Source organism: Physella acuta, unplaced genomic scaffold, assembly GCF_028476545.2.
Source record: "Physella acuta isolate Inbredline_101_S28 unplaced genomic scaffold, ASM2847654v3 ptg000017l, whole genome shotgun sequence".
NCBI classification, from domain to species: domain Eukaryota; kingdom Metazoa; phylum Mollusca; class Gastropoda; family Physidae; genus Physella; species Physella acuta.
Window position 1 is genome coordinate 3,305,470 of NW_026731537.1, and position 20,829 is coordinate 3,326,298.

The 20,829-nt window shown below is 39.7% G+C and overlaps 1 protein-coding gene across 1 annotated transcript in view; it reads right to left on the reverse strand.

The window, feature by feature from the left end:
* LOC131938309 (gamma-aminobutyric acid receptor alpha-like) overlaps positions 1-19,884 on the reverse strand; it is a 34,625-nt gene extending 14,741 nt beyond the window's left edge. Inside the window, exons 1-2 of the mRNA XM_059296315.1 lie at positions 19,716-19,884; positions 15,442-15,551 (exon numbers count right to left, since the gene is read on the reverse strand). Coding sequence (XP_059152298.1) covers positions 15,442-15,551; positions 19,716-19,759 — 154 coding nt within the window. The 5' untranslated portion in view covers positions 19,760-19,884. The remainder of the gene's footprint in view (positions 1-15,441; positions 15,552-19,715) is intronic.
* Positions 19,885-20,829: the final 945 nt, after the last annotated feature.

Consider the following 20,829-nt stretch of genomic DNA (forward strand, 5'->3'; position numbering starts at 1 on the left):
ACTGATTCAATTTCGTTAGGATTATTCCTCCCAGAAAAATGAACTAAAGCACAAAACTAAGAAGTAATCTTAGACACTTCATATGAACAACACAGAGATATTTTGCATTCGCAAGATTTGCTGCAGAAGTTACAAATATTTTAATTAGCACATAGGACGTGGAAAAAGAGGGAGGGGGGGGGGGAGGATAGTGACATATTGTCACGAAATACGAGATCAACAATAGTCCATTCACTTATTCGAACGTTTGAGAAAATCTTAAATATAAAGATAATCCTTATGTTAACCTTAACTTTTAAGCTAATCCGAATATTAAAGTTAACTCTAACGTCAAAACTAATCATTATGCTAACGTCATTAATGTGTCGTTAAAACTGCTTTTATTTGACAACCAAATTACACAACACCATCAACTTGTTATTATTTTCACAAATGTCGTTTTCAAAACTCTTCATCAAATTTCAATGTATCCTAACAAATCACATCAGAACGTCCCCGGAAAAAAGATGGAGAATCGCTGTTCTGACTTCCCTCAATAGAAAACCACAATTTCATTACTGTTTACGCCAAGTGCAAGAAATGGGATTCTAACGCAGCCTCGGGCGGTTTCTTTCTGTTATTTAAAGTGTGGGGGGGGGGTGCATCGTGATGCAAACTAGATAGAGTTGAAAGCAAAGGGAGAGAAATATGTTCTTGAAGATGTAGATCTTAGCATTATGTTGCCAGATTTATGTAGCGGAGGTGAGAGTGATATGTGAGACTGGTGTAAACATAGTGGAGTGGTTATGATATGTGGAATTGTTGGTTATGTTATCTTTAAAAGAAAATAAATTAATACACATTCTTTATCGCATGAAAGATATTTTACTAGCCACATACAAAGATGATACCGAATATGAAACAATATTGATATATATGAGACAACATATGAGACATTTTACTAGCCACATATAAAGGTGATACCGAATGTGAATTAATATTGGTATATATGAGACAACACATACACATGAGGGCCAGATGGATCATATGTTTGTGTATGAACATATTAATTCAAGCTACACTCAGAAGTTGTCCAACACACATACGTTTTGGCACAAGGCATAGGCATTGATGAATGTGAACATTTTAGTTCAAGCTACATACAGAAGTGTCTATACTATTCGATACAAGAAACACAACTTATGATGAACCTTGTAAGTAAAAAGTCTAGATATCTACCCCCTTGTGATGGGGTATTGATGTTAAAGAATGTTTACATTTTGGATGTTTAATGTATGATATTTAAAGCTAATAGAGGGTTAGATGAAACAGCATTAATTGACAAGTTCTGCTCGAGAGATGATGCGTAGTGGATTCAATGACGTCACCCAGTCCGGTAAACTGAGTCAATTGGTATGACGTCACCCAGTCCGGTAAACTGAGTCAATTGGTATGACGTCACCCAGTCCGGTAAACTGAGTCAATAAGTATGACGTCACACAGTCCGGTAAACTGAGTGTAGTTTTCCCCCACTAACCACAGATATGTATTAAAATAAATATGTTACCTTCATACTACAATGACTATGACACGTTAATGGTTCCCCCCCCCCCCTCCATCGTTAACACAGAACGCCCAGGAGAAATGCCGACACCACCTACTATAGTCTCTGTCTGGGGAAGATGATGAATTGTCTTAGCATGTCAGGAAAGTCTCTTTTATGGCGCCAAACTTCAACTCAGGTACATCTTCAGATATTTAACACTACTGTGTATCTATCGAGGTCCATCTATGACATTTAACACTCTACTGCCCACTGTGTATCTATCGAGGTCCATCTATGACATTTAACACTCTACTGCCCACTATGTATCTATCGAGGTCCATCTACTGCCCACTATGTATCTATTGAGGTCCATCTACTGCCCACTATTTATCTATCGAGGTCCATCTACTGCCCACTATGTATCTATCGAGGTCCATCTACTGCCCACTATTTATCTATCGAGGTCCATCTACTGCCCACTATGTATCTATCGAGGTCCATCTACTGCCCACTATGTATCTATCGAGGTCCATCTACTGACTTAACACTCTGCTGTCCACTGTGTATCTATCGAGGTCCATCTACTGACTTAACACTCTGCTGTCCACTATGTATCTATCGAGGTCCATCTACTGCCCCTATGTATCTATCGAGGTCCATCTACTGACCACTGCTGGAAACATTCCCACACTGGCTATAGGTCAATACGCGCTTGGTTTAAACGTGAGCTTTTCAGCGGCTCCTGGTGGAGTAGTATTAAAATTAGTAAAAGCTAATTACTTCCCTTTTACAAGTCTTTAATTGCAAACAAGGAAGGCAGCTTAATAAAAATTTCTCAAAAATAAAATAAATTAATTGAATTTTCGTTTACTTAAATAGAAATAGTTCTTTTAATTTTTAACTAAGTTCAATAACTGTGTCGAGACTATGTTGTAATGTTGTACATTTAAAAAAATATTACAATATGTGTTTCATTAAAAATAATAGTAAAAAACTTTAGCCTTTACTCATATTATTTATATTTAAATAAAACGTAGACAATTCTACAACATTCTCTTCTTCAAGTTTTCTTGTTATAAAAATAAGTAAAGTATTATTTACACGTAATACTAAATTGTGTTTTGTATTAGCGGGAATCTCTTCCAACACTAAACAACTAAAGAACAAATAAACTACTTGAGCAGTCGTAATCCACCTATTTTATCCGAAATTGATTTTTAAAAGCATTCCAGGCAGAAAACAAGCCTGCCAACACTGCTCATCAACGCAACACTAGACAAACCAGTGCAACCAACCACACCTGAAACCACCGCAGCAGACAACCCCAAAACCAGCACCACGATCAACCTCAAAATCAACAACGCATATTACAACAGGGATCGCAATATACAAAGTCATTTCCGTTCCCCAAAGCCCAACTATCGACACATCTGAGGTAACTGTCTAGAAGACGCCAACAACTGACCATGGCGAAGCAGCACAACAGCCAGTAACAAGCATATATGCAGTCACCACCCAGATCTCGACATAACAGAAAGAAACTTCCGGCCCTCAAATCTCACAACAGTAAACAATCGTGTAAACAACAACAACCAAGAGAAAGAAAGAGGACAGCCCAGAACCGGAGAGGACATCAAAAGCAGCTAAAGTCATTGAAGGTGACAACGAGTCAGCAGCCACCACCCCGTCCAAAAACACCGATTGAAAACCGACTCAACAATTGCCTGCTCTGCTCTTGTTTGTACTTCGGACCACGGGCAAACCATATAGTTAAGGAACACTTCGACACCCTACATTGTCGCAACTGCAAACGTACAATAGAGAAAAACGTGCTTGAACATTTTGCAACAAACATCCAAGGAATGGCCGGTAAAAAAATAAAAAGAGAAAATTTTCATGGCTCTATTAAAAAAAATCAAAGCACTGAACAGGCCTAGACACGTTATATCCGGTCAACGGGGATTTTCCCCGGTGTTCCGGTTGTCCAGTCCTGCCATGTGTGTAATAGCCCAGTGTATCCCTTGTGTGGGCGCTCTTTAAAACGAACGTAGGCGCAATAGTATTCATGGTGGACCGCGGATCGCCAGGGGACGCCCCATGTTTAGTTGAAATATTAGGAGGAGAGGCTCCACGGGTCTGTATGGTGAGGCGCCACAAGTTTCCCCGTCGTTACATAAACACTTGCAGTTAGCTGAATGGGCGTCCTGCACAGGGGGAGTGGCGGTGCTACTTGAATCAATGGTTAAACTATCACAGGGGCGTCGTCCACTGTCATATGACCAGAAGGGTTAGGGTTCGAAACATACAATATAGGGAACGGTGGAGCTTTATACAGCCTTTTACGGGCTAGGTAATCCTTAAAAACAACTTTATACTCTTTTCAAACTTTACCCAAAATAAGCGACCTCCCCCCCCCCCCCCTAAAATTAATTATATTTCAACAAATTCGAACATCACAATACCATATTTTAAATTATTAAAATCACAAATAAGTCTCTCTCAGTAGTCCTGGCTGTCTTGTAATCGTGCACACCCTTCACAAGGGGCATTAACAATATAGTGGTGCTCTCCCCTTGTTCACTACATGTAACAGTCCACTTGAAGATGTCTTACAGTATTCTGTAGTAAGCGGGGAGATCATTATCCGTCTGATACTTTGGGAAGCGAACATTAAGGGGCAATAACTACTGCTAGAAAGAGTTACGATGATTTAGGGACGACTTTTTCCTGTCCAATCTAATACACTACTTACGGAACCCTATCTAGTCTGGATCTGCCGATAACTGTATGAGCATAATACATATTACTTGAACACATACTTCTAACTTAATGTATTGACAACATATTTTCGTATGTAGTAAGGGCATGAGGTCAGAAAACAAGATGTTTGGGAAGAGAGCGATACAGTGTTTCATCCAGACTTTTTTCTCCGGGGGTGGGGGGGGGGGGGGACTTTTCGGGGGGGGGGGGGGGTCGGTAGACTTTCTTCGGGTGGGGGGGGGAGGACGAACACTGTTAAAAGTATATAAATTTCATTTCGTTCGGGGGGGGGGGGGGGAGGGGCGGTAAACTTTCTGCAAGGGGGGGGGGGGGCGAAGAGATGCCTGGAATAAACTCTGGAGCGATACTAATCTAGCTCAACTTGATCAGAACATCATTTTACAAATGCTGTACTCTACAGCCGAATCTAAGTCATGTCACACACATTGAAGTCAACAACTGGCCAAAAAGCAGGTAAATTGAAAATATCCTCATTAAATATCATCGGACCATCTACTCCCCCCCCCCAACAACACAAATTTCGTCCCCTATAACTCAATTGCCAACCACCACCACAATCAATCGCCTACGTATCGAGTTTATAAGATCAGCTTCAAGTGCTACCACATCAATACGAACACTCCAAGTCAGTTACTTTTTATACAAATGTATAATGAAGACGACTTTCAATAAATAAAATAATAAACCACTTCTGTGAATTGCATCTTGAGGAAAATATAGACGTTGATTTTTATATGTTAAATTTAATATTGTAACAAAATTAATTCTGTTCAGCTAAAAATCTCTAAAATCTGAAAACTGCTTCAAGTTTCTCTACTATGTGATTGGAACATAAAAAATTAGATCACTAAAAAATCAATAAACCTGGCAAATAAAAATATCAGTCTCTTATGTACAGAAAAATATCAATTTTCCTAGTACTAAAAATGATCACTATGTCTAATTCACGAAAACAGCAATGTGCATAGCACGCTAAAATATCAACATGCCTAGTTATTAGTACACATAATATCCAGCTGAACTTAATTAAATTTTCCAAGATGCAGCAATGTTTTGATCTGCGGGTACAGCCTCCAGCGAACGTTCGCTCACAAACACATCATTCACGATTGTGAGTTTTCAAATTCATTCACACAGTGAATTAGTCTGCCGAGAAAAACACCATTGGCCGGACCGTGCCGGTCTTCCGGCAAAAAAGTGTCATCGCCGGCTCGATAGAGTAACCACTTCTTCTTCCCAACTTGTGTTTGTTTTTCTAAGGGCTGCTCGATGCCAGAAAAACATTTTTAACACAATTTTCCAGCGAGTCAGGCGGTATTTGGGTCCGGGTGGCCAGATTTCAGCCGAGGTTTCCAACCATTTGGTTTCTCCATCTTTATATTGAATTCTTGACCAAGTTCCCTCCACATACCCGCCATTTTGTTTTCATTGGAAATGCGTGGCAGAGCTCCAGTACCCATCTCTGTACAAGTTTAGAGTTCCAGTACCCATCTCTGTGGAAGTTTAGAGTTTCAGTACCCATCTCTGTGGAAGTTTAGAGTTCCAGTACCCATCTCTGTGGAAGTTTAGACTTCCAGTACCCATCTCTGTGAAAGTTTAGAGCTCCAGTACCCATCTCTGTGGAAGTTTAGAGTTCCATTACCCATCTCTGTGGAAGTTTAGAGCTCCAGTACCCATCTCTGTGGAAGTTTAGAGCTCCAATACCCATCTCTGCTCTCTGCAAAAGTTTAGAGTTCCAGTACCCATCTCTGTGAAAGTTTAGAGTTCCAGTCCCCATCTCTGTGAAAGTTTAGAGTTCCAGTACCCATCTCTGTAGAAGTTTAGAGTTCCAGTACCCATCTCTGTGGAAGTTTAGAGTTCCAGTACCCATCTCTGTGGAAGTTTAGAGTTCCAGTACCCATCTCTGTGGAAGTTTAGAGTTCAGTACCCATCTCTGTGGAAGTTTAGAGTTCCAGTCCCCATCTCTGTGGAAGTTTGTGGCAGAGTTCCAGTACCCATCTCTGTGGAAGTTTAGAGTTCCAGTCCCCATCTCTGTAGAAGTTTAGAGTTCCAGTACCCATCTCTGTGGAAGTTTAGAGTTCCAGTCCCCATCTCTGTAGAAGTTTAGAGTTCCAGTACCCATCTCTGTAGAAGTTTAGAGTTCCAGTACCCATATCTGTGGAAGTTTAGAGTTCCAGTACCCATCTCTGTAGAAGTTTAGAGTTCCAGTACCCATATCTGTGGAAGTTTAGAGTTCCAGTACCCATCTCTGTAGAAGTTTAGAGTTCCAGTACCCATCTCTGTAGAAGTTTAGAGTTCCAGTACCCATATCTGTGGAAGTTTAGAGTTCCAGTACCCATCTCTGTAGAAGTTAAGAGTTCCAGTGCCCATCTCTATGAGAATTATTCTGATGCGGTTCCTGCATTTTTACCGGCCAAAAGGCATCGGAGTCTGACTTAAGTCAACTAGTAAATGTATGGTAAACATTAGCTGCGTTGTTTACAGCAGCTTATTACTTTAGTGTGTGTTGTGTAAGAAAAGTAATTAGATTTCTTACATCTGATTAGAATTCTTGTTCAACTTCTTTAATGGCTTTTTAATGGCTATGTAAATTATTTGTAATGGCAATGGATAATGTCCATATAATGCCCATGTGTTATCTCCATGTGTAATGTCCATGAAGAATTTCCATGTGGAATGTCCATATAACGTCCCTATGTAATGTCCATGTAATCTCCGTGTAAGTCTCTTTCTGTTCTCACAACAGTGAAAACGTTTTAATCGAGAATCAATGACGTAACTCTTAACCTCCACGTAGTTCCATACCTCTCATGTCCTAATGACTATTGTCTCCCTTACTTAAATCCTACACAGCTCATAACCAAATGTCCTTAATACTTAACACCATGCTCGCCCCCCCCCCCTCCCTGCCCCCCGTCATTGCTGGTGTTTACATCAAGCTCTAAGTGAATTAGAAAACAACCCCCTCCCCTCCACAACATCACTGTTTTATTTTCTGAAAACTAGCGAAGTCTCTCCGCCATTTCCCTGGGGAGCGATGGAATGGGGAGAGCGAATCAATTCCTGATGGAAGTCGGTGCAGAGGAATCCCTCTTGTAGTCGTAGACTGGGCCATCAAGGGTTAAAACAATCGTAGCCTCGGCAGTAAAAGGGTTAAAACAGCAAAGTTCGAAGAGGACATTAAGAGGCTGGTCAGGTGTTAATGTTTATGTCTGTGTGTCTGTGTGTTTGTGATTGAGGTGTTAATGTGTCTCTTGATGGTAAATGGCGAGCGTTATTTCGATGGGTGTATGTCTGTGTGTCTGTGTGTCTGTGTGTCTGTGTGTCTGTGTGTCTGTGTGTCAGGTGTTAATGTTTATGTCTGTGTGTCTGTGTCTCTGTGTCTCTGTGTGTTTGTGTGTTATTGTGTCTGTGTGTGAGGTGTTAATGTGTATGTTGACGATAAATTGCAAGCGTTATTTTGATGGGTGTGTGTCTGTATATGTAATAAATATTACCTTACGGATTCAATCTACACATCTGAAATGTTTACGTTGCATTTAATTAATCGTACATTGATTTGCATTTTCTGAATATTTAATACCTAAAGTATTTAAAAATTCAATGCAAACAACAAAGATAAATATTTACAAATATAACTGACTTGAAAGATTTCTGCTTCCAACTAATACCTGAAGTTTACCCATAAAATTGACAAGTGTTTCACTAAGAACACAACGATAGAAGAGATTTTTTTTTTAAACTTTTAAAAGTGCTTTCTTTAAAATTAATTTGTCTTTAGTTTTGCAACATTTTAATTTAATTTTTATGATTAATCTCATTTTTAATTAGTTTTTAAATGAAATTTTCTTGCACTGTCACCGAAGACTTTGCATTTGAAATAAATTTAATATGAATTAAAGAACTTACTACAAATCCACGAAAAAGCAAATAAATAATCAAACAAACAGACAGAAATACATCGTAAACTTAATAAAAACTTATAAAACACTTGCTTAGGTTTATTAGATATTAATATTATCATCTCAATTATGAATTTTACTTAACGCTACTTTTTTTTTCTAATTTAACTAATTGAGATATTTTTAGGAAATATACTTTGCTTCCAGTCTTTTTGTTCACTGTATAATAAAGAAACTTGCAGTTTGAATAAGGGTTGGATAAACCTCTAGAACATTCCAATGGATTATGGGTGTTTTGTTACTGATGGATAGGGCCTTGCATGCCAGAGACACAAAGAGCAGACGACGGAGCTCGTGATGTATCAGTAACATTGGGGGCGGGGAGGGGGTGTATCCTGTGCTAGATGAGTAACATTGGGGGCGGGGAGTAGGGTGTACCATATAACTAGACATGACCCAACCTCTTTCAGTCTGATCCAAGGCATTAAGATCAAATAACACACTTGGATTACATTTCTCTGTTTCTTTTAATAGACTCACGTAGTTCCAAAATATGTAATTTAATACTCAGTCAGCCAGTCCGTGCGTCCGTCCACCCGCCCGTCCATCCGTCTGTCTGTCTGTCTGTCTGTCTGTCTGTCTGTCTGTCTGTCTGTCTGTCTGTCTGTCTGTCTGTCTGTCTGTCTGTCTGTCTGTCTGTCTGTCTGTCTGTCTGTCTGTCTGCCTGCCTGCCTGCCTGCCTGCCTGCCTGCCTGCCTGCCTGCCTGCCTGCCTGCCTGTCTGTCTGTCTGTCTGTCTGTCTGTCTGTCTGTCTGTCTGTCTGTCTCTCTGTCTCTCTGTCTCTCTGTCTCTCTGTCTCTCTGTCTCTCTGTCTCTCTGTCTCTCTGTCTCTCTGTCTCTCTGTCTCTCTGTCTCTCTGTCTCTCTGTCTGTCTGTCTCTCTGTCTGTCTCTCTGTCTGTCTCTCTGTCTGTCTCTCTGTCTCTCTGTCTCTCTGTCTGTCTTATTGGGCTCTAATATTGGAACTCTATACTAAACATTATCCTAAAGCAGACAAATTGGACTCCCGTTGGAAAGGCTTATTAAACGACCGGAAGAACTGAGTGTGTTGCCTAATTACGTTAGCGGAAGTCCGAGAAGACACAGTTTTGTAAAAAAAAAAAGTTAAACAACGTCGTTTACTTAGAGGGTTGCCGTAAATGTCAAGGTCGCCTCACATCTTGAATAAAACATTTACGTCACGTGATTACCGCCCGTCACGTGACCAGACGCTCAATTTATTCACCTTTTGTCCAAACAATAACATTTTGGTTTATTAAGATGGTGGCCAGATGATCAATTTTAAAAAAAAAATTGTTTTAAAAATTAACATTTTAGCTCTGTATGACAATTTTTTTTCCGAACCATTAATTATTAACCAGACATAAAAATAAAGCGTTGACATCTTTGATAATTGTTGCATTTTGGGAATTCTCGATGATTTTGAAATCTCGGGATTATGTTCGCAACAATTAATTTGGCTCTAAAATTGATATTTCTCTCCCTGGCTTACGAGATTTAGAATTTTAAAAGCGAGAGACCGAGACTTACAACTTCTATTACATAACAGGCTCTTTATTCCAAAATAATAAAATAATACTTCGAGTGAAAAAAATCATGAAATAATTTTTGTTTAAAAATCGTATTTTTATAAAACTTTTTGACATTGCCGTTAAGAATTGTTTTCATGGACCTAGTTCGCTGCAGTAGTTTTAACTTCCAAACCTATTTCAAATTAAACGGGGTTTCGCCATAATGTTCCATTGTTTTGTGGCGTTTCAAGATCCAGCAACCGTGTTTGACTGCTGGAAATGTTGACTCGGGGTCTGCCCAGTCCACACCTCTCTGGCGCTTCGTGATCCCGGCAATGTGTTTGACTTATCGAAATGTTGACTTAGGGTCTGGGTCTGGGGGCAGGCGTCATACATGACTGAGCACCCCTCCCCTCACCCTCCCCTCACCCTGTTCTACGAGTGTCGCCATCTTTCGGTCAACATCGTCTGTGGTGCTATGTTTGGATTACGCCAGTTAATTGAAAATTGGGAACTGACCTCGACTACTGCTGGTGGGGGTAAGCCACACGGTGGGGCAGCTTGTGGGTGGGGTTATGGGTGTGGTGTGGGTGGGGTTATGGGTGGGGTGTTGGTAGGATTATGGGTGTGGTGTGGGTGGGGTTATGGGTGTCGTGTGGATGGGTGGGGTTATGGGTGTGGTGTGGGTTGGGTTATGGGTGTATTGGGCGTTTTGTGGGCGGGGTTATGGGTGTGGTGTGGCTGGGGTTATGGGTGAGATGGGGTGGGGTTACGGTTGTTGTGTGGGTGGGGTTATGGGAGGGGTGTGGGTGAGGCTATTGGTATGTCAATATTACACCAGGGAAGAGTACTTCACCACATGTTTGTTTAGCCATAGGAAAGCGTGGACGTAATGTGTGAGGTAAATATGGTGATGGTGGGATGGGGGAGGCTTGTTGGTCGCTACTTGTGTTTGGGTATTCAGAAGTAGCATAGTGCTGACCATACTATATTTTCATATGCCGAGGTCACAGAAACAAGTGAACTCTACATCACTTGCCATATAGACCGTCAGGTTTGAAAAGGGAACTTTATTTTAGTCAGAAGTAGGTGTGGGGTGTCTAGGTGTGAGTTGTTTAGGTGTGGGGTGTCTAGGTGTGAGTTGTTTAGGTGTGAGTTGTTTAGGTGTGAGTTGTTTAGGTGTGGGGTGTCTAGGTGTGGGGTGAGGTATGGGGTGTCTAGGTGTGGGGTGTCTAGGTGTGAGTTGTTTAGGTGTGGGGTGTCTAGGTGTGGGGTGTCTAGGTGTGGGGTGTCTAGGTGTGGGGTGAGGTATGGGGTGTCTAGGTGTGAGTTGTTTAGGTGTGGGGTGTCTAGGTGTGGGGTGTCTAGGTGTGAGTTGTTTAGGTATGGGGTGTCTAGATGTGGGGTGTCTAGATGTTGGGTGTCTAGATGTGGGGTGTCTAGGTATGGGTTGTCTAGGTGTGAGTTGTTTGGGTGTGGGGTGTCTAGTTGTGGGGTGAGGTATGGGGTGTCTAGATGTGGGGTGTCTAGATGTGGGGTGTCTAGATGTTGGGTGTCTAGATGTGGGGTGTCTAGGTATGGGTTGTCTAGGTGTGGGGTGTCTAGGTGTGGGGTGTCTAGGTGTGAGTTGTTTAGGTGTGGGGTGTCTAGGTGTGGGGTGAGGTATGGGGTGTCTAGATGTGCGGTGTCTAGATGTGGGGTGTCTAGATGTGGGGTGTCTAGGTATGGGTTGTCTAGATGTGCGGTGTCTAGATGTGGGGTGGCTCTTGTTTAACCCTACAACGAAAACAGCGGTAGTAAGCTCCCCTAAAGTTTATTTTAAATTCGTCTATATCAGCAGGGTCTGGGCTGGTTTGTGACTAAACCATCGAGCGAGCATTTCTTAGAATATGCTGCTTAATAAAAATGATACAACAATTCTCAGGATTTTTTTGAAAGTGAAAAATGAAGTAGGGTAAAATCTGATAACTTCTTTTATATAATTTGTCTATAAAAATGCTCTATTAGATTTAATTAGTTACTTAAGCTCATGTGATAAGTTGGCCTTTTCCACCACACCCTAAACAAAAGATACGTCTATAATGATAGGTAAAGATGGGTGTGACATTACACAATACCGAACACCAGTGCTGTAACCATTACACAATACCAACAACACTGCTGTAACCGTTGTTGGCAACAAACGCTGTACACAACATTCTCAGCCAAATGTTACTGGTCAACGATTATATTTTTTAGCCAGGAACATTGTTTCTTTCAGTCACCCCCCCCCCGAGCTAAAAATAATTTGATTAGAAAATATATACTTGAAATATCAAATCCTCCCCCCCCCCTCCCCTGAACAAAAAATGTCTTTGCTATAATACCTGCTGCTGGGTTATCAAGAAAGGAACTTTGCTGCGCTAGCATCTAGCGGGTAGCGAGTAACCTAACAAGCAGCCGCCGTGAATCGTGTAGTCCAACTACTTTAACTTTGTTAGTGAAGTTTTCTTTTCATCAGCGGACAATTCTGGTCGAAAACGTCATCAATTCTTTGAGCTACGGATCTACTAATGTCGTTAACAGGCCAGTCCTGCAGTGCGCATGTCTGTCGTCTGGTGACGTTTACTTCCGGTCCTTCGATGGGTTTTGTTCGTGAGTTAAATCTGGCGAAATTGGCAAATGTGGCATGTTTGGATTCAACCTGTCAGTCGGAATACACTCGAGGTTAAAATGTTAAATACTGAAGGTGGAAATTTGGACTTTTGTTGTTCTGCTTGCCACCCCACATCCACATCTTAAAGTTCGTTCTTCTATGATAAAACACGCTTATAATTACACCTAACAAATGGAACCCTACACGCAAGATAAGATATATACAATCCCAATGGAAAAGTTAAAATCACGCCTTTTGAGATTGAAATGGGATGCTATGATAATTCTTGGGAAAAAAAACAATCACTTTTACGCGCTAAATTTGTTAAAAGATCTCATGAGCGACCAAATTTTTTATTAAAGAGGGCAAGTGTTTCATTTTTTTCAGTGCATTTAAAAGTTTATTACTCTAGAGACTTTTTAATTTGTTTTATGTAATTACCTCCATTTTTACCATAATCCAGCAATTCCCAAATATTTTATTTCATCTCTACTTTTACTTAGCCAACCACTCCTACATATACTCTAAAGACAATATTACAAAGTAGGCCTATCTCAATCATAATTTCGGTACAAAGTACAAAAAGATTACAGTGTTCAATGCAATGATGTATAACTGTTTTGTTTCGTGTGGTGTTTTCTTTATTCAACTTTTTATTGTTAGTGAGCTTTTCTCCTTTTTTTGTCAAATACTTGTATTTCGTTCAATGTAATAAAAATAAAAACATGTTTACGGCAGAACACCGTGCACGGGTACGACGTACACCAGAGAGTACTCACTCGTAGATTAACATGAATAAAACATAACGTCAGATCATCTAACGAGTCAATTCTAAAAAAAAAAAAATTATTGTGAGTTGTAAAAAAAAATCGGTTACAATAGATTACTGGCAAGGGACGATACTCTCTAAGAAAGTACAAGGCCCTTAACCGTGAAAGGCCACTAACTCTGTTCAAAAAGAGGCTCCGGGAGTAATTGGAGATGCTGGGCGAGGATAGTTAATGAACGTTCTAATAGACGAAATACGTGACAGCCAAGCTAACAAGTTGCTTCACTTGCGTGACCAACGCCCTTCAAAAATAAAATTTGGGAGGGGGGGGGGGGGGGAGAAGGTGGGGGGGGGGGCACACTCTAGGAAATAATTTTAGAGCAGACGTAGAATGTCATAGTTAGCTGACTGGCGGAATGTATTAGAAGCTGGTTATTTTTTTCTATTTGATGTAGCTACCCAAAGCCCAGGGGGGATATAAGGGGAACCGGATGTGATCATACGGGGTGTTATCTAGAGGTCATGGGTTGTTATGGAAACGATGTGGTACTAGCCTCACAGACCGGATATCCTGTTGCGATTGGGCGTTATGACAGTTACATGATCCTACATGAGGCTGTTGCATCGACGTGTGTTGAAATGTTAGAGCTGGTCAGCTGAGTGGGACTGGTCAAGGGACTCTCTTGTTATTCCAGCGTGTGGGTTCATATGCGTCATTTCTGTAGCCCGAGCTAATAGCTACCCACTGGTCAAGGGACTATCTTGTTATTCCTGTGTGGGGTCATATCCAGACCCCCTTAACCTAGGTAGCATTCGCTCGTCATTTCTGTAGCCCGAGCTAATGGCTACCCAATGGTCAGCCCCTCACTACGAACTATTCAGCGGCTTCCTGCATGGTTGCCATAGTAACGACCTCAACCTCCTCCCACCATACAAGCTTTTGAATATGCTTTTATGTTTTATTTTTAACGGTTTGTGTGTCTCCTTGTTCGTCGATTTCAAAGTATTCGAAAAGGCTCTACCGCTCTTGCGAACAGAACAAATACATGTGATATATCGAACAGAACAAATACATGTGATATATCGAACAGAACAAATACATGTGATTTATCAGCGTCACGTGACCATGTTCACATTTTTTACCCCATCCATCAGCAGACTTGTGTCCTGATTCTGTGCGGGCTGTAAAGATTTCATTCAGCTCCAGAGAGTAGCTTCCCTTGTCTACATATTCGGCGAGTTATATCCCTTGTGTACGTATTCAGCGATGTGCGTCCCTTGTCTACATACTCAAACAGTTGCGTCTCTTGGCTACATGCTAAGTGAGTTGTTCCCCTTGGCTTACAACTCGATATTTAATATGAAAGACCCGCGTAGTCAGTGAATTAATTCCCCTGTTCCGTCTGAATGAAAGGTCAGTCTGAACGTTTAGCCTTGAGTTGGTCAGTAGACTATGCCAGTTGTAAGTATTCAATAAAGTCTACGTAGCTTGGGTCAAACAATTTATACAAAAATAATTATCTTATTAAATGGTTGATCAAATTTATCAATATCTTATCAAAATCTATTTTCTTTACATTTACCAAATTGTTTTTCATTTTATAGACACAGCTCAATTAATTTTACTATCAACACTTATGGTATGTTTTTATTTTTTTTTTACTTGATACATTTTCGTATAGGCCTAAAATTATTTTTACAAATGCATATTTATCGTTGTCTTTAGGTGTGTGTTGTATTTTAAAGAGCTGATATTTAAAACCCCATTTTAAAACTGGAACATGTAAACAGGATATTTTAATAAAAAATTAATAAATTTTAAAATACATGAAAAATTTTGGAAATTGAATGCAACACACAAACAATGCATGGGGTATACAGTTTGAATGGGTCTTTAAAAGAAATAAGACATTTCAAAATTTAAGGTAGCATTAAATAGAATAAATTAATAAAATCGCACGGAGCATTACATGAAAATAAATTAATGAAATCGATTACGGCATAAAATTAAACTAAATTTACCGAATTAAATAGAGCAAATTATAATAAATTATTCAAATTAAATTGGGCATCCATGAAATGGAACATTATATGCAAACGGTGCAATGAAATGGAACGATCTGAAGATGGTGTAATGAAATAGAACATGATCTGCAAACGGTGTTATGAAATAGAACATGATCTGCAAACGGTGCAATGAATGGAACATGATCTGAAGATGGTGTAATGAAATGGAGCATGACCTGAAGATGGGACTGACCTCCAAAACCTGGACGCAGTCTCTTGTCGTAGCCCTCCAGCAGCGAGTCGAGAACGAAGGAGATGTTGGTGGCGGTCTTCCCATCATGGATGATCTGTGCCAGGGACACACTGGGGGGACACAATCTAGGTGTACACATGGTCAAGTTGTACACACGTTCTAGGTGTACACACGGTCAAGTTGTACACATGGTCTAGTTGTACACATGGTCTAGGTGTACACACGGTCTAGGTGTACACACGGTCAAGTTGTACACACAGTCTAGGTGTACACAGTCGAGTTGTACACACAGTCTAGGTGTACACACGGTCTAGGTGTACACATGGTTAAGTTGTACACACGGTCTAGTTGTACACACGGTCTAGTTGTACACACAGTCGAGTTGTACACACGGTCTAGGTGTACACACGGTCTAGGTGTACACATGGTTAAGTTGTACACACTGTCTAGTTGTACACACGGTCTAGTTGTACACACAGTCGAGTTGTACACATGATCTAGGTGTACACACAGTCTAGTTGTACACACGGTCTAGGTGTACACATGGTCAAGATGTACACACGGTCTAGGTGTACACACGGTCTAGGTGTACACACAGTCAAGTTGTACACAAAGTGTAGGTGCACACACGGTTAAGTTGTCCACAAAGTCTAATTGTAGTTACAATGTCATATTGTAGAAATAAAGACAAGCTGTATACAAAGTCAAGTTGTAAAAAAAAGTCAAGTTGTACACAAAAGTCAAGTTGTAAACAAAAGTCAAGTTGTACACAAAAGTCAAGTTGTAAACAAAAGTCAAGTTGTAAACAAAAGTCAAGTTGTAAACCAAAAGTCAATTAGTAAACAAAAGTCAAGTTGTACACAAAATCAAGATATCTACACCAAATCAGGCTATACAACTAGTTAAGAAGTACACCCAAAGTCAAATTGTACACCAAGTCATGTCGTGCACACAAAGTCAAGTTATATTTTGCAGCAAAACATTCTAAAAGTATTAATGTAACCAGTTTGTTTATTTTGTGCTCTGACTGACCATGTGACTATTTTAGTCATTTTCTTTCTTTCTGATTATTTTCTTGTATCCTATTTTTTTATTTCTAGAAAAATATAACATTTACCTAATTCTTTTTATAATGTCAGTTTCTGATATGAATTTAATTTCATAGAAAAACCATGAAAATGTATAAGTTATTTAAGTCTGTCCTAGGCCTAGTTTGTTCCATAAAATCATCAAACAACTACAACGTTTGACAAGGCTTATCAAAATCCACATTTGAAGGTTCTACAGTTCATTACATCGGAGACACGGCAAATATATCGGCATGAATAAAATCAACTAAATACAGGTGAGACATGATCTGACACGTTTTGTGTGTGTGTGTGGGGGGGGGGGGGGGGGGGAAGAGGGGGGGGGCGACAGATCATGAATGGTCACTTCCATCAGAAGCTTTCAAAATCTTTTCACCTCACCTTCCTTTTGATAAGCTTTGATTTACTGTACGGTGTCTGCCGGTTTATTTGTGTGCTTGTTTGTTTGTGTGTCAGTTTATTTGTGTGCTTGTTTGTTTGTGTGTTTGTGTGCTTGTTTAGTTGTGTGATTGTTTGTTTGTGTGTTTGTTTATTTGTGTGCTTGTTTGTTTGTGTGTTTGTGTGTTTATTTATTTGTGTACTTGTTTGTTTGTGTGTCTGTTTATTTGTGTGCTTGTTTGTTTGTGTGTTTGTTTATTTGTGTGCTTGTTTGTTGAGAATCTCGTAACTCAGTATTTAACCCACTACTGATGGAGCCATTTCGTTTCAACTTAATGGATACACTCGTCTCCGATGACAGTGCAAGAATATCTAATTTGTAATCTAATTAGAAATTATATTATAATCAAAATTGAATGTAAAGATACTAAATTCTATAATAAACGAAGAGATAACAAGATAAAGCACTTGCTATTCGCTAAAACAACCATCAGACGCCTATTTACTGCTTTCTAATAGAAGCTCATAGAGCAGAAATAAATAATTCGGGATTAAAGGGAAATCATATTATAATATTATAAGGAGCATGAACTTTTTAAAATATTTTTTTTTTTAAATTGTATAATCATTTATTGATACAGTAACTGACCGCAATAGAGGAACAAGGAATAAATAAATACTGTAAAAATGAATAGTGGTTCAGATCTAATTATTTTGTTTACTGTAGATTGTGACCACAAATATATCCCAATTGTTTTAATTGTAGAAATTTGTTAAATCAGCTGTTTCTAGCCATCAAAGGCGTGTCTTTGGTTAATTATTAATATTTATGTTAACCTTTCTCTTCTCTAACAGCATCAGTAAATAAAAACACAGGTCACTTCGTTTGCTTCACCTTGTGGGACCTCTAACCTGAGACAATGTATCCACCAAGATTGTTTCACGATCCTATGTAAATATTGTACCCCAAATTTGCGCAAACTATTTTATTAAAATGATTTTTTTTTCTTTTTTTTCCATTTATGATTCAATTTACTATGCAATGTTTGCTTTAGTATTGCAGTTTTCATCATCAGCTTGTGAGGACTAATACAGATTTTGAATAGTAAGACTTCTTTCGGACATCTGATTTCATATGTTATACTTATAAATAACACGTCACATCTTATTTCGACTCTTTTATTTTGTTTATATTTATTTTAAACATTTAAAATAGTATTAATAGTTTAACACATAGTTATATAGAAGTAGACTTTCCGGAGAAACAAAGTAAGTACTGAATGTAAGAAATTTTTTCACTAGTGTATAAATTTACGTCTTTACAAGCCTATGGTTTTTCTATTTAGACTAGTGTAAAACTATAGCTAAATATGTCTTTGAAATATAAAATTTGAGAATATTTGGCATACGAATTAAAGATATATGCATTATTAAAAGATTAATAAAATTCATTATCTTTTTTGCTATTATTGCATTTATAGATTTAATTAGCAACTTTTCCAAACAAATGCATGCGTTTTTCCCCTTGAAGTAACGAGATTAACAAAATGGGAAGTAACTAGAATATTGATACTTTATGTAATACAATTTTCTTTTTCAACATGGCACCAAATTCAGTTGAGTTGATGAAGGGCAAATAATGTTTAAAGTTATTTTTATAAGATAATGTTAACGACAGTAGGGCGAATGGATACACATACTGTCTAAAACATACTTTTATCTAGTCATTAGTGTTGTCAAAAAAAACGTTTGCTATTTTTCAATCTGATCAAATATTGATTTGTCTTAAACATTAAGAAGATGACTAACTCGTACAACACATTAGGTGATAACTAAGTGGTTCAGTCAGGTGAGATGGTATATCAGGACCAGAGGCGTAGCGAGAAGGGGGGGGGGGGCGGGGGATGCGGACCGCACCGGGTGACACCATTTAGGGGGGTGACACCAAGGCAAAAAAATAGCAAAATATAAAGAGAAAGACTTGAGGGAAGGGGGGGGGGCGTGCAAATCGAAAGTTTGAGGGGGGTGCAAATCGAAAGTCTGAGGGGGGGGTGCAAATCAAAAGTTTGAGGGGGAGGGGGGTGCAAATCGAAAATTTGAAAGTTTGTCCCCGGGAAGGGTCGCTATGCCTCTGGGGGGGGGGGGGGATGACACCATTTAGTGCCGCACCGGGTGACACCCGACCTCGCTACGCCGCTGATCAGGACCATTGAGCCCAAATGGTCGCTAATAAAGGTACGGAATCTTCTAGTGGGGAGATTCTAATGGAGTCACATACTAGGTATTAAGTAGAGAATATTAGTGATTAAATACTCGATTCGGTTAGGAAATTTTCTAGTATAATTCTAATTGTTAATAAAACTATTTATTGACTTAATATTATATTTTTACAATATGTAAATAGGTTTATAATAATGTAAAAGAATTAAAAACGTCTCTGATAGCAAACTTCTAAATTCATTAAAAATATGAAAACAAAACTATATTTTCTTAACTATAATAAAAACCGATTGACCTGATATGTTACTAAGTTATGCACACAAAATATAAATAGATATTTCAGAAGCTAAAGGTCGATGTGACGATAGCGTTAAAAATCTGGTATTGTCAAGTTTCAGTTGAAAACAAAGCATTGATACATTTTCGTTAAAAATCTGGTATTGTCAACTTTCGTGACAAATCTTATTTTGTCAAGGTTTTGTTAAAAGCCTGATATTGCCAAGTTTCCGCTAAAAAATGAAGGTATTATTTAACCATAAAAAAAAGCGGACACGGTGCTTGGTAAAAAGAGTTGAATAAAAATCTTACCTGAGGATGAGTACTGTATCACAGACAACCAGTAGGCCGAGCATGATGGGTTCGGTGTATCCAGTGCTTGCAAACACAGCAGGATCTAGAGGCACATCGAAGTATAGAACACTACCGGGTCAGGCTCAGTTGGCACTTCCGTTTATACGCAAGACGCCAATCAACTGTGACGTCATCAGGTGGATGGTGAGATGTTTGTTTTTTCTTGCACGTCGCTAGTCTAGCATCTAGAGCTGTGGACGTATGGTCAATTAAATATAGTCTCAAACAAATCACCCGGTGTATGGGGGTCACACTTATCACGTGATTACTCGGCTGGTTGTGGCTGGTGCCAGACCTCGATGAGAGGCCCGGAAGTGGCGTCACGCTCTATGTGCTGCTCAGTGTTTATATAATGATCATAAGATTGTCATTACAACATTTCTTTCCACAGTGCCCTAAAACTATTTTTCTGCCTGGCATAAGTCCGCGGAACCCTGAAACATTTCTCTGCCCGGCGTAAGTCCACACTGCCCTAAAACTTTCCTCTGCCCGGCATCACGGTGCCACCAAAACCTCTGTGACCGCTATGCCGGCAGGTCCGTGAAAGCCAATATTGGCCCTCCCAGAAAGCGCGGGCTTTGATTTCTTGAAGAAAAAAAAACCCATGGCCTCGGCGGTGCCGCTACTACAAGAGCAATCAGAGAGTCGGCTCAAATACTGGGGCGGGGGTGCGTCTACAAGGACGAGGGTGGGGCGGAGTGGGGGGGGGGGGGGGGCTGAAACTTAAATGGGGTGAGTGATTGAGTGTAACATGAGCTGGATCACGTGATACCCATAGTTTGATTGAAATCGTCTGCTGTTGGTCTCATGTTTCTCGCTGTTCTGGAAATTCGATGAAAAAGTAGTTAAAAACACACGCAGGCTGGAATAGGGCCGTTTCAAGGTCATGGGGGGAGAGAATGAAGGTCATAGAGATGGAGGTCAGAGGAGACAACGGCTAGAGGTCACAGGAGAGAGGTGTGGTATCATAGAGGACTTGAAGGTCAAGGGGAAAGAGGGAATGAAGGTCATGGAAGAGTTTAAATATCATGTAACTAGAACTTGAAGGTCATGGGAGAGTTTGGAGGTCATT